Source organism: Nipponia nippon, unplaced genomic scaffold (genome assembly GCF_047370975.1).
Source record: "Nipponia nippon isolate SJK-2023a ecotype South Korea unplaced genomic scaffold, ASM4737097v1 scaffold_7, whole genome shotgun sequence".
Lineage (NCBI taxonomy): Eukaryota > Metazoa > Chordata > Aves > Pelecaniformes > Threskiornithidae > Nipponia > Nipponia nippon.
Window position 1 is genome coordinate 40,413,297 of NW_028262391.1, and position 14,413 is coordinate 40,427,709.

The window sequence follows — 14,413 nt, forward strand, 5'->3', positions numbered from 1 at the left end:
GCCCGCGCGCCGGCCCCCGCCGCTGCGCGCGGGGCCACGTGTGCGGGCGGGCGGGCGGGGAGGCGGCCCCGCGCCCCGCGTTTAAATGTCCCGCTCGGCGCGGGCCGCGCTGTGCGCAGGGACGGGAGCGGCCGCGCCGTGAGGCAGGAGGCGCCCAGCGGAGCCCGCCCGCGCCGCGCTCCCGCCCTGCCCTGCCCCTGCGCCCCGCCAGCGCCGCCGGGCACCCAGCCGCCGCTCTCGCCCGGGAGGGTCCGGGGCGGCCGGCGCGGCGGTGAGTGAGCGAGTGCGCGGGCAGGGGGCGGCGGGCGCCCCTGCCGCCTCCCGGGGTGCCCGGCCGCGGGGCGGGGGGAGCCGGCGGGGCCGGCCCGGGGCTGCGGCCGCCCTTTCCGCGCCGTGCGCCCGCGCCTCCGCGGCCCTTTGTGGGGGCTGGGGCCCGGGCCTGCTCGGCCGCTCCCCGCACGGCGCTCCGCTCGCCCCGAGCCGGCCCAGGCGGGCACCATGCGCCGGGAGAGGTGAGTCTGCCGGCCCCGCCGTGCCCGGGGCCCTGTAGGCCGAGGTCTCCGTCAGGCGCCCCTGAGGAGGCTCGCCGCGGCCGGGGCGCCCTCAGCTTCCCCTCTCTTGGCAGCGACTGCGCGGAGGAGAAGGCTCCCGCCAAGGGGGACGGGGGTGCGGAGAGCGCCATGCGAGCCCGCAAGAGGAAAGCCGATGTGGCCACGGTGAGTGCGGGCCCGGGCCGGCCCGGCGGCCCTGCCTGGTGCCCGCAGGCCACCGCCTGCCCCGCCGCCGGGCTTGGCCTCCGGGCCCTCGCCTCCTTTTGTTGGGGGGCTGGGGGCCATGTGGTGGCCTGGGTGTGGGGCAGGCGGTGGTCTGCTGCGGGCCGGGATGCTGAGGGATGGGGTGCGTGTCGCAGTGGCCAGCCGTCGCTTGTCCCGTGGTTTGTACTCCTGAAATTATATCTTGCTTTTTGTAGTTCTTACAGGATCCTGATGAAGAAGTTGCTAAAATGGAGATGACTAGAAAAAAGCAATATGAAAACCAGGTAACTTATTTGGCTTTAGACCGTGCTCCTGTAATCTTACTGAACCCTATTATTACTTTGCAGTACCTCATTATGATTACAAACATGGTGCAACAGATACACAGCTACCATGTGCTGTGTAGCAATGGGCAAGGGGGACTGTCAGCCCTGGCTGATGAAGAGTGCAAACCACGTCAGGTCATACAGGTTGCTTTGGAGTCTTTGTAAGAGGTGGGGCCTGTGTTGGCCTAAAGCATCACATTAATACTTCAGTATATCCAGCTGTCCTGGGACTGCAAGGGTGCACCTTACAAAAGCCTTAATATGCATTTAGGCCTACATGGAGGGACTCTGCATTGACTTCTCTAGAGAGTTGCAAGAGCACAGTCGTGTGCTTATGTGCTGTACTTTGCAGGCGAAAGCACAAGACACTTAAGCATACCAACAGGATCATCTTCCGAGATGATTCTTTTTGTAGTCGTGTCTCTACTTACGTATCACCTGGGAAAGATAAAAGATCCCCTGCCCCTTCCACCATCAGCTCCATTCCTATTGACAAGTGTCATTGTCAGACTGACAGAGAGTACGAGGTTCCTGATTAGAACTTTGAAGTTTATACTAGATGCTAATGCAGTAGTAAAATAGGCTTCATTTCTCTGCAGAACAAAGGGATAATTTCTGTAAAGTTGCTTCGCTGTGGAAATCAGGCCTGCAGTGGAGGTCAGTAGTGACCATTGCCAGTTTTCTCAGTAAGACATTTAGAATGATCGGACTTAGAAAGTCAAAACTAACTTCATTAGTGTCCTCTTGCTCCCTCAGTGCCCTTCCTATAATCTTTGAACCTGAGATGCTATGGGTGTCTGTTATCGGATGCTATGTTGATATATGGTATTGAAAGCATCATGCTTTTGTACATTGAGATGCCCACTGTAAAGAAAACAGAGTAGCCTGTTTTCTGAAACAGGTTTATTCCCCTCTTTTTTTTTTTTTTTCCTGCACGCACACACGTGCCTGCTCAGTCACTGTCACTAGGACTTCAGCCTGTTAATGCACATGCAGGGTGAAACTTAAGCTGCAAAAGTCACGATCAGGGAGTACAGACCGTACTCATTTGGTACGCGGGACTACGCATAATGTGGCACATCTAACCAGAAGTGGCAGCTGGAAGTTCTAAGACTAAAGTGCTACCATAACAGATGGGCATCATTGTTTGGAATGGCCTCTGCTTGTTGCAACTGCGTATACTAGTTATCAGTCAACATATTAAGCAGGGCTCAAATGGTGAGCATTTAATGAGGGGATCTCTCCTTCCCTTCTGTCTTTCTTTTGTGCAGTATATTGAACTAATTTCTCACTTCTGACAAGGAAGAGCTGCCTGTCCTTCACCACAGCTCTCTCCTTCACCAAAAGATTTATTCTGTTTGAGCTGAGCAAGGGCTCCTTGTGCATGTTTATTGCATAATAGTAAGGTAGTGTTAAAAAACCCTCAGCAGGGGCCTAATTTTACTTTCTTCCAGAAAGACAGTGAAAAGAAACTTGAAATATATTTGGTATACACTGACCTTCAACTTTGAAAGTAGATAAAGACTTAGAATTTTTTGTTCTTCTTTGTGTTCCTGGCCTGGTGGCTGTTCAATGTTACTTCTGGAATGATAGGTAAATTAAAATTTGGATAATTTAGGCAGTAGGCATCCAAGCTATTTACTTGAGAATTTTTCAAGTTAAGCTTAGGATACTGGTGGGATTTGGCCCTTTGATTCTGTAAACCATAAATAAAATGGGTACCTGTATATCCGTCCCTACATAGAGAAGGTTATTTGTTGTGACAAAGTAGCCAGATTGTTACAGATCTGTTTAAAAAAGCTAACATTTGGCTGCACAGCAGCAGCTCTTCAGTCTATGGTGTGACACAAGCTATTCTCTGATATAAATTGCCATGGGCCCCTAATGAGAATATGTTTACGGTTCCAGCAGCAGTATAGCTGGCTTGTATGATAGCCAGTGAGATAGTTATTCTGTTGAGGCACAACAATTCTAAAATGCAAGTAGCTATAAATCCACTGCAGCCTATACCACATGACTTCTACATTAAATAAATTGTTTACTGACAGTAGTTTATGCACAAGGCAAAATATCATAGTCACATCCCACTTTATAGCATCTTCATAGTCAATTCATTAGTTTGCTTCTGTTGAACATAAGGCCTGAGTTCTTAATTAGGATGCTGTTACCCTTTATGTGATGAAAGGGTGGCTATATCATCAGGTTTGTGACAGCAGAATATTGCATAAATTCTGTGTTTGATTTTAGAGAACTGGCACTGCTGTAGTTCTGCTAGCAATTCTCATATTAATTCTGGCTGCTTTCTGTGGACGGATATACTTCCAAGGCTCCGTGTAAAACCAAATTCATCTAACTGGATTAGAGTCATCCAAGCAATTGTGATACAAATTACATGGCCACCTCCATCTAGAGTGGATAATGGAATCTAGAAGGTAGTTTCTTTGGGTGAAACTAACCAATCTTTTCAGGTGAAAAGAAATGGAGTAAACTTTCAGGAAATAGTTTTGATCAATTTATCATTAGACATTTTTCCAGAATCCGGTCTTACTGTTGTCAAAATGTTCCACCTAACTGGTTTGAAAATATCCTCCAAAAAGTTTCTTTAACTGGTCTAGGTTATCTTTGGAAGATCCAATTTAAAAAACAAAACAGAAACCCCAAAAAACAACTTACAAGTCTTCAAACAAACAGATAAAGAAAGTTAAACTATATCCAGTGTGAGAGCTTGAATTGGCCCAGATTTGGGGCAGGACAAAATTCAGACTCTCTAGAAAATTAAAAGCAGTAGAAGTGCCTATGCTATTCAGAAAGAATTGGAACAACTTAATAATGGGAATTGCTCTTCTCTCTCCTATTTATTAATTCTGGGATCCCTTTCTGATGGCAAAGAAAATCACTATACTTCAAACTAATGCATCCTGTGAGTGAAAAATGGCTGGATTTATAGGTCTTACTATTTTTGATGCGCAAACTAAGGCTGCAGTCCAGTAGTTGATATCGATGTCTCTCTGTTATGAGGTGCTGCTTTTTAGGATGAGACAAACAGGCCTATCCCTGTCCTGTTTCTCTGCCTTGGATTGCCATGCAGAAAATCCTCTGATCTTGCTGTTTGAATGCAGTCCTAGGTCACCCTCTACCTCTGCTTTCCTGCTGCTCTCCTCGCCCTGGGTCTGTGGAAGCTTGTTCTGGTGGCTCCCATGCTCGAGTGTCTCAGCAGCTTGTGTTCTTGGGTGTGGCTGCTTCACTGAAGGCTCTGCCTGTAACCAATAACCCCAATGGTTGCTACCTGCTCCATTTTGTGTCTGGCTTATATGCCTGAAGGATATCCAAAAGATCCACTTAAATGAATGTTTGATATATCACTGAATGATGACATGCTGCAGAAAACTCAGGTGTGGGAACATTTGAGCTTTAAAAAAACCCAAAAAAAACAAACCCAACCTCTGAACTGCTAGGTGTTCTTTCTTTGGAGCTGTATAGGCTTGACTGCTCTGATGGACTTCTTTGGTCACCTACCTTCTGCCCTTCTTGGTGCTCTTTAATGAGCCTTCTTGTGTCCTCAGTTCAGTTTCTCCAATGTGTATCTAGTTCTCAGGTCTGAGATACAGATCCTATTCCTGTATCTGGAATATTACTGTGGGTGTCACCAAGATATCTTGCTGGGCTCCACATAGATGTCAAGAGGCAGTTTTCCCCACCGATTTTTGGCTTGCATCCTACTTGAGCTCCTATTGGCCTCAGAAGTAAGCCCAGGACTGTAGGATTTCCTCCCTTAGGCTGCACAGATTCTCTGTAACATCTGTCACTTTCTGGCAGTTTCCTGCTTTCATATTTGCTCTGTGCAAGCCCAAAGGAAGCTCTTCATGGTTTCCTCACGCCCTCCCCACCTTAAACTGTTTCTTTTTTCAGTGGTGGCTCCTATTTCCTTACAGTTAGTGTGATGTAATGCAGTTTCTTGATATTGTTTCTTAGTTTTGGTTGAACGTTTTGCTAAATCTGCTTTAAAGAGTCTGATTAATATGCTCATTCTCTCAGCCAGAGTCCATGCCAGAGCTGTGGTGTTCCCTCACTTACGCTAATTCAGACTCCTGTCTCCCTTCCCAGTAGCTCCTTGCTTTTGAGGGTCCTACACCCCTACGCATTTGTTTCCTTCTTGCCTGGAAGAGGCTCTTGACCCTTGATTTATATTTCCATATAGAAGATTGGGAGTGGTGGAATCTCCTAAATCAATTGTCAGTGTTGCTGCCATATAGTATGCGAGGTACCTGCTTTGATTGAGGACTCTCTGGAGCAGATCCCTTGTCCTTCAGAAGCTGCTGGTGTAGTAGGCACCTTTAAATATATATTATATCATCTACTGCCTTTCTGTTGATTTGCTGATTAACTGATAAGGCAGCCCTTCTCCAAAGGCCGTTGGCAGCTGGGCTTGCCATCCAGTTTGGAGGACAAAGTGTGACTAAAGTCTAGTTTTGAGGGAGGACAAAAATTAACTTAAAGCAATGCTGATGTGGCACTTTTATACAAACTTTCAGTTCATAAGGAATCTGTAATTTTTAAGATAAAGATACTATTCCATCTTTTTGCTTTCCCCCACCCAGATTAAATCGTGGCATGGCTGGGTATGTAGCTATGCTAGATTTGCATGTAGAACTCCAAGAAGAAAAACTACCCATCTGTGTGTCAGTAACTCAAAGTACAATGCAGTCTTAGCTGTGAGCGAACTGCAAAATGTGCTTTTGGTTTCATCAAGTTAGTGGTTTCTGTTTCTGAAGCTGGTGCTAGGAGGTAGCCATTTTGCTGGAAAGTGATGTCATTTGTAGCAAGGATAGGGCAAAAATCAGGTGTGGAAGCTTATTTGTGAAAGGCAAATTTCCTGTAGAGCATTTTACTTGTTAGCACCTAATGATTCTTCTGATTTTTTTTAAATTTTTAAGTATCTTGTTACTGTGTTCCGTCCTTTTAGTGCTGCAGAGAACAGATCAGTTTGCAGCAAGATGGCTGACTTCACTGTTAGGCAGAAATGCCAAATTTTAATTTGCTTAGGCATGATGATATGGGGCTAGCTTTGTATTCTACTGCAAAATAAAACAGGTAGTATTTTCCTGGGGAACTGTGTGAAGCATACACCAAGATCTTGTTTAACAGTTAGCCAGGAGAAAAGTAAACCTAAACTTAAGTTCTGGTCCAAATAAAAGTAAAAGGATATGATGAGTGAAATGTTGGATGTCTGATGCTTGCAGACTGGCAAAATTCTGTATATGAACTGGTCAACTTGATACTTTCATGGCAGTTGCTTAACATGTACTTGCTTCATTCTGAAAACAATTGGATCATAAGTGCTTTGTTTTTTTTTTTAATCTTAGCACTGCAAGATGAATGATTAAGAAAAATTCTGTAAACTACTCTTTTGCTGTGTTCATTGTCAAGGTTGCTTTGCATGGAATCACAACTTCAGGTGTTGCATCTATATATTCCTTACCAGAAATCCTGACCTTGTATCTGTATAATTATAATCACAAATTGGGTTTTAAAGTTCTGTCTGCTTATTCTTTACCTGAAGGCAAGCATTTAGCTTTAATGCAAAATCTTTTTGGTCAAAACAAAAGGTAACATGACAATAGGAGACTCTGACTTGGATATTCTTCCATGAAACAGTTGTGATCCTTCAAAGGGAGAACAGGGTAAATGTTCTTCAGCTTTAGTTGCAAACTTTCTCTACTGTGACAATAAGCAACACCTCTCTACTCAGCACTGGAGAGGCTACACCTGGAGTACTGTGTCCAGTTCTGGGCTCCCTAGTGCAAGAGAGACTTGAACATACTGGAAAGAGTCCAGCAAAGGTTCACTAAGATGATTAAGGGACCAGGGCATCTCTCCTATAAGGAAAGGCTGAGGGAGCTGGGACTGTTTAGCCTGGAGAAAAGAAGGCTCGGGGAGATGGTATCAATGTATATAAATACCTGAAGGGACAATGTAAAGAAGATGGAGCAAGGTTCTTTTCAGTGATGCCCAGTGATGAGACAAGAGGAGGTGGACACAAACTGAAGCACAGAGGTTCCCTCTGAACGCCTAGAAACACTTTTTTTTAGCGTGAGGGTGACTAAGTACTGGCCCATGTTGCCCAGAGAGGTTGTGGAGCCTCCATCCTTAGAGATACCCAAAAGCCATCCAGACATGTTCCTGGGCCACCGGCTCTAGGTGGCCCTGCTTGAGCAGGCGAGTTGGACAAAATGACCTACAGAGGTCCCTTCTGATTCTGTCAGATTCTGCGCAGTTTAAAGCGGTAATCATGGTTTCTGTCATAGTTTCTTGCCAAGTCTTGTTGTCTATTTATAGCTAAAATGATTATTTTAAAAGGCAGAGTGTGTAAAGTCTTGTATTTCATTTAACAGCCATCCTGGAATAATGTTCACAAAAATGCCCATATGCTGATTCCTACTCCGGATAAAGATGATGATCCAGTTGGTGTTGATTACTCTCACTTTATACATCTAAGTGTCGTTCCAACTAGAGCTTCACCATTACCAGTTCTAGGGTAAGTGTGCTACTTTGCTGCTGCTTGTCTGCCTGCCTTTTGCCTTATGATTCGAGACTAAACATTGATCTGTCTTAGCTGGGCAAACAGAGAAGACGTATGGAAAAACATGATAAACAAAGAAGAGACGTATGTGAGGGATAAACTTTACATGCAAAGGCACCCTCTCCTGCAACCTAAAATGAGAACAATTCTTCTAGACTGGCTAATGGAGGTAAGCGTCTGTGCTTGTGAGTATTTCAAGTGTGCTTTTGTTGAAGCACATTAATAACTGTCATGAGTACATTTCATGATCTTTGCATAACCCATTTAGCACTAGACACTTGTCTTCATCTTAAAGTTTGTCAATTAATGGCACCAAACTTTAAAAAAGAATATATAATAGATTGAGTTGATGGTGTACAAACTGACAATATATTCTGATATTCATTTAGATTGATAGTGGATAATAATCAGTTTGTCCCTAAAGCTCCACGATGTAAGCTTTTTAAGGTCACACTGCAGATAAAAGCTGCACAAATGATTATGAAAGTCACTGTATAAAGGAAGGTTGTGGCAGCTTAGAGACCAGATGCATCTCACAACCTCTCTATCTGTTATTGGCAGGTAGAATGTACTACAACTCTTCTGTCTGTATATGAGTCTTTTTTGCCGTTTGGCTGACTTGGTGGCATAGTCTTTGTTAATTCTGAAGTATTTGTGAGGATTTTCTCTTTTGAGGTGTTGGAATGGTGCAGCTTTGCAAAAATGAGGAACTGATGTTCTGACACTGTTAGAACATGTGCTTGCATTTCCTAAAAGGGTTTTCACTCTGATCTGTTTTTTTTTTTTGGGGGGGGGGGGGGGGGGGAGGGAGTTACTGTAGTGGCAGTTGTCTTGTGTCAAAGGAAACTGTTTAACTCATGCTCTTAGTTAACATGTTACTTTGCAATAGCAGTGAAGCAGAAAGCCAATATGAAATTTATGTTTAGCTCTTGTGCTTTTTTTAATACATCTGTAGCATCTGTTTTTGACTTTATAACACTGTTCTTGACCTTTGTAATCTCTGATGTCTCTCCAGGTTTGTGAAGTCTACAAGCTTCATAGAGAAACTTTTTATTTAGCACAAGATTTCTTTGATCGGTTTATGGCAACACAACAGAATGTTGTAAAAACACTATTGCAGCTTATTGGTATCTCTTCTTTATTCATAGCAGCAAAGCTTGAGGTAAGTATCTCCAGCTTTACTTAAACATAAAAATGTGAATGGACAGACGGTACACTTATTGTACACTAGACGCATTTTGGCATTCTTTATGAAGTTTGTTGCTATGACTTTTCAGCTGAGAGACAGGAAAAAAATCCTTTTTTTCTTTTCAAAGTTCCTCCTTTTTTTTTTTTAGAAGTGGCTAAAATTAAGACTAGCTAACATCACCGTATATCTCTTTAATCTTAAAAGGGTAGTCTTTTCAGTGTTAGAATAAATCTAAAGTTTTTAACTGCAGTTGCTAAAGGAGTGTTTTGGCTGGCTGCTGTATACAGAGACCACTTGTTCCATATCTGTTGTCAGTGCAGTACCTACTGGATGATAGTCTGAGCTATTCTTTATTTACTGGAACAAATTGAACTATTAAAATACATAGTGCTTTTTAAGTTCTTACTGTTTGTCTTTTAAGAGGGCTATTCTTCAATCTGCTCTTCTCAAGCAAGGGATAAAAGGCCTTTTCTTTGGGATGCGTAAAAAAAAAATCTTGATGTCAATTATGGTACCATCTCAGTGGTGCTGTAGTCAAACATAATACATGTTGTACTGATCCATTAAAGGTGAAAGGTGAAGGCTATGAGCAGGAAGGTTGAACAGGAACTCTGTGTATTAAAGGCAGAAGAGAACACCATAAGTAATGATGGGGGGTTAGTTCTTTTTCCTTTTTTTTTTTTCCCCCCTCTGTTTTGAAGTGCTGAAGTAGTGGTGGATTGTTCTTTTTCTTTTTTCTTTCTTTTAAGCACATGAGCCTAGTTACAACCTATCCCACAAATTAAATACTTGATCTCTTATCTTTCAGGAAATTTATCCACCAAAGTTGCACCAGTTTGCCTATGTTACAGATGGAGCTTGTACAGAAGATGAAATCCTCAGTATGGAATTGATCATTATGAAGGTAATATTTCAAAGTCGAATTAGTTCTACTTTAGTTTTTAAAAACGTATAGCATAATCAGACTAAAAGCAGAGAGCCTCAGTTAATCTTATGTGCTGCTAAGAGGCACAATTTCTCTTTCTAATTAGAATATAGTGTTCTCTAGGTAACAAGTGATTTAAAGCATCCACCAGTCCGTGCGTATTAACAAAATGAATCGTTCCCCCACCCTATCAGCAGGAGGAGGTACAGGAGAGGATTAGATTTGCATGTTTCAAAGATGCCTTGACCAACTGGAATTACAGCTTCTGATCTGGAGTAAATAAAGTTGCATGGTTTAAGTTAGGAACTCTTTATTAATACTGAAGTCTTGTGCATGTCTACTCTTTCAGGCTCTTAATTGGAACTTAAATCCGCTGACAGTTGTATCATGGCTAAACATTTACATGCAAGTTGCATATTTAAATGAGCTTTATGAGGTATTGCTGCCACAATATCCACAGCAAATATTTGTACAAATAGCAGAGGTAAGACTGATTTCTTCCTTCAAATGCTATGTCACCTGGGGGGAAAAAAGTGGTCTTGTGATAGACTTATTAAACATCTGTTGTCCTGTAGCTCTTGGATCTCTGTGTGCTGGATATTGGCTGCTTGGAATATACATATGGAGTACTTGCAGCTTCTGCTTTGTATCATTTCTCCTCATCTGAGCTGATGCAGAAAGTTTCAGGTATTGGCATTTATAAACTAAGTCTAATATATTTACAAACATTAAGTCTTCATTCAGGTAGATAAGCATATATGTCTTGTCTTCCAGGTTACGAATGGTGTGAGATAGAGGAATGTGTAAAATGGATGGTTCCGTTTGCGATGGCTATAAGGGAAGTAGGAAGCTCCAAACTCAAACACTTTAGAGGTATAGCTCCTGAAGACTTGCACAATATACAGACGCACATAAACAGCTTGGATTTGCTGGTATGTATGTGCATAATGAAGACAAAAATCTGTCTGTAAAATCTTCTAAATCTTGTTTCTTCTTTGGTCAGAACATACAGTAAACTTAAGTGAAGCATTATCAGACTGAGACTGAGTGTATTCAGATGATACAAGGCATAAGGTTGTACTCCAGTTCCAAAACTCTTGGGACAGAGACTTCTCTTGGGACTGACTTGCTCAGTTAGTTTAAAAAGATGATTTTGACTTAAGCCTCTCATCTCAAACAGCAAATAATTACCCTGGTAATAGGAAGCATATTTCTACCCTTTGGGATACTTCAAATATTGTATGTTAGACCTTCCTCTATAGGAAATACAGGCAATACAACCTTGTCTGATGAAAAAGAAAATAAAGACTGATCACTTGAGACTGATCTTGTGGGACTGTTATGTGACAGCGGTGGTTGACAAGAAGTTGAGCAAGAGTGGTTTTTAGCACAAAGAACTCGCAGAGGAACAAAATCTTGTCCAACAAATTGTAGTTAATCTAAGCTATTGGGCTTTTTTTCTATTTAGGTTATTTAATTGTAGTGGAAGTGAAAGTTCTTCCTGTTCAGTTGCTTCTGAATTTTGCTTTATTGAAGATACAAGTACCATAATGCTGATCATCAGATTCCAAAAGTTAATACTGATTTCTTGGGGTTTGTGTTCACTAACTGTTATGTACTGCATGATGTATCAGTTACTGTTGGGGGGTTAGATACAGATATGCATTTCCAGATTAGCAATCTATCAAGTTATAAGACACTGAATTATATTGATCTATTGCATAGATGTACCAACATAAAGATTTTTTTTTTTTCTCCTTTTCCTGTGCTTTCAGGACAAAGCTCAAGCAAAACAAGCCATATTGGCTGAGCAAAATAGGACTTCACCTTTCCCCACCGGTGTCCTTACACCACCACAAAGTAGTAAGAAACAGTCTTCTGGACTGAAGCCAATATGACTATAGAAACGGTTGACAGACAATTTTGCTGAAGTGCCTGTTCTGCTGGTTGTAACTCCTGCTCCATTACAGAAATGCTGCCAGTGAAGTTCATAAGCTTTTATGGAATCTGAAAAGGAAACTTTACTTTTTTCGGGACAGAAGAATTTTTCTATTTGAAATATTTTTATTGAACGTTAAAATATTTTAAAGTAATGGATCAAGTACACCAGCCACTTAAAGAACACCGAAGAGTGCTCCAAATGCTGCTATGGAGGGTGATGCTTGATGTGACCAACTGTTCAGAAAAAGGGCTTGATTAGTTACTGTGCCTGTTTGTCCTTTGGATAATCTGCAGTCATACTGTTATCTGTTGACAAATGGGCAAAAAGTGCTGTGGAAGGCAAGATTTCAAAGCCTCTTTTTCAAATGGTTGGCTTACAACTTGATGCCTTTTTAAAAACCCTTTATTGTAAATGCTGCTATGTCTCTGTGTATCCATTTTTAATAAAAATGCTGTCTAAGACAGCTGGTTTTATGTATATTCCTATTTTTCTTTTAATTATGGTCAGCTAAGGTTTTTCAGACTGTGACCAGTAGTAGTGTGGGAGTTGGGGATGAATAATGTAGTAACTATTGCTTTATTTATTTACCACTACTGGCTTATCAATTAAAACTTCCTTTTTGGATACTAAGATAAAATTGTCATGTTGGGCTACTTGGATTTCCCTTAGCCAGATGCAGGTGGCTAGGGAGGGGATAATAAACATGACAAGTATATGGGGGATCCTTCCACAACACACTTTCTAATGATCAGTGTATTGGGAAATTCTTGAATTGTCTAGATTGTTATGCTTAATAGCAAGAAATGATCGCTGGGAAAAGCCTACCTTTTCTTAAAACATAATCATTTAAACTTTGGGATTTTGGCGTAGTCTTTGACAACTAATTGTCTTCTGTGCAAAATTGAATTCTGGAATGGTGTGTGCCTTTTAACAGGAGGAGTTGTGCTTCTTGACCTTTGCAAAGTCTGAGAATCTGAGAAGTCCTAATAAGACGTTTTCTGGAGAGTCATGGTGCTGGAGAAAAGGGAAATAGAGAAATAAATGTAAAAAAATGCTTGCTTGTTTTTCTCATGATGTTCACTTTGAAGGACTGTTCAACAACACTGAAAACTTGTGAGACTACCAGGGTTCATCTCTTCCTGTAGATAAATGTACAACACTTATATTTCAGGAAGCTCCTACTCTGCTGTTGGTTAATTTTTCTAAACATTAGTTCCCAGCAAGGCTGCTTTTTTTTTTTAAGTTATTTTCCCTTTTGCTCTTCCCTGACCCAGTATTCTGATAAATGTTAAAGCTTTAATGTAATAAAAATGCCTATGGTAACTAATGGTAAACAAATTATGTGGTGCTGCTGGCTTTTTTTTTTTCTCCCCTTGCAATGAATGGTTATAAGTTCTGTGCTAACAAAACAATGTTAGCTGATGAAGTTAGCTGGTGCTGGTTCAGAGAGGTTTTAATTTCTCGGGGAACTACATATCCTGTACAAAGGAGTGTTATATTTGCCTATTATTGAAAAAGTTTGTAACATTGGAGGAATTGTCAAGATACATTTTGGTACTTTGTCCTTCAATTTAGAACACCCAACCTGGGCGGGGGGAACAGTAGCCCTCCTCAAAGGTAGTCTCTAGGCTTAATTCCTAAATCACGAGCCAAGCTTCAGTACTAGTCCTTTTGCTGTTACTTTTCAGTCCTGAGTATGTTTCGTCTGTTTCTAAAAAAAACTAATTTATAAACTAATTTTAAAAAATCATATTTAAACTATGACTGGCCCCTTATAAATAGGGATTGCATTTGCTTTGACTTTTAACTGTTCAAGAAAATATTCTGTAAAAACATTACAGATATGATGAACTTTCAGTTTAAGCTAAATATACCTTTTTGGTTAATACCTATTCAAGAGTGAATGCAGGTGTTCCATGTGTTCTCAGCTGTGTGGGAAACCTGTATCTGAGAGACACGCATTTATCTATGAGTGAAACTGCTCAGATAACAGGCCTCTTTCTCAATTGGATCTGTGCTTTAGATAGTAATCTTGCTAATTTTGTAACTGCTTTAGATGGTAATCCTGCTAATTTTGTAACTTTTTTTTTTTTCCCCTTCCTGAAAGGTCAACCTGCTTTATTTCGATGGGAAGCAGTCCGCTCAGAGGATGGAGGTGATGGCTTTGCCGCTTCCCAGGTAGGAACGCAATCATGCACCAACGATGCAGTACTTTCCAGCAGGGGTGACTTACCTTAAGAGCTATTTTCTTATTTTCTCGTCTTTATCTCATGCTTTAAGAATCTTTGTTTCTGGCTGTCTTGCAACACATGTGGGTACTTATGTCTGTCTGAATGTGCTGTCTTTCTAGGGTAGCTTGAAAAAATTATACACTGGTTACTATATGCTGAAAACCATTTTAGGGAGGAATGGTGCAACTAATTTTAAGGAAGATAATTGTCCCTATTAAAGACCCCCAAAACAAAACGAGGAGGGAGTTCCCTCTATATTTCTTTGCCTGAAGATCCTATTCTAAATTCTCTCTGGTCCTGGATCAATCTGGAGACCGATTGATGGCAGGCAGGGGGAAGCGAGTGGGCAGTTCTGCCTGACCAGGTAAGAGAAAAAGGTTTAGTGTGTTTACAAGTGGGCTGAAGTTTGTGCAACAAAGATGAGCTAATACCAAATAATATGTTCCTGCAAGCTGTCTCTGACTT

General features: G+C 41.8%; 1 protein-coding gene across 3 annotated transcripts; it reads left to right on the plus strand.

Moving 5' to 3' along the window:
- The first annotated feature begins 145 nt into the window (after positions 1 to 145).
- CCNE1 (cyclin E1) lies at positions 146 to 13,055 on the plus strand. Of its 3 annotated transcripts, none has more exons than XM_087739452.1 (11): positions 146 to 512; positions 626 to 716; positions 971 to 1,039; positions 7,474 to 7,616; positions 7,695 to 7,830; positions 8,677 to 8,823; positions 9,659 to 9,754; positions 10,125 to 10,259; positions 10,351 to 10,462; positions 10,550 to 10,707; positions 11,551 to 13,055. In XM_087739452.1, exons 1-11 carry the CDS (start codon positions 499 to 501, stop codon positions 11,671 to 11,673), a joined length of 1,224 nt encoding a protein of 407 aa, XP_087595578.1. In that variant the 5' UTR covers positions 146 to 498; the 3' UTR covers positions 11,674 to 13,055. The 3 variants fall into 3 exon arrangements, with proteins under 3 accessions (XP_087595578.1, XP_087595579.1, XP_087595580.1); XM_087739453.1 differs by having other exon boundaries at positions 154 to 271; XM_087739454.1 differs by lacking the exons at positions 146 to 512; positions 626 to 716; positions 971 to 1,039 and adding an exon at positions 6,504 to 6,536.
- The last annotated feature ends 1,358 nt before the right edge of the window (positions 13,056 to 14,413 follow it).

What these genes read in the sequence shown, in the direction of transcription:
- CCNE1 (XM_087739452.1), top strand. An exon ending in TCATAGCAGCAAAGCTTGAG is followed by an intron (nt 8,824 to 9,658) that starts GTAAGTATCTCC and finishes CTTATCTTTCAG; the next exon opens with GAAATTTATCCACCAAAGTT. An exon ending in TGGAATTGATCATTATGAAG is followed by an intron (nt 9,755 to 10,124) that starts GTAATATTTCAA and finishes CTACTCTTTCAG; the next exon opens with GCTCTTAATTGGAACTTAAA.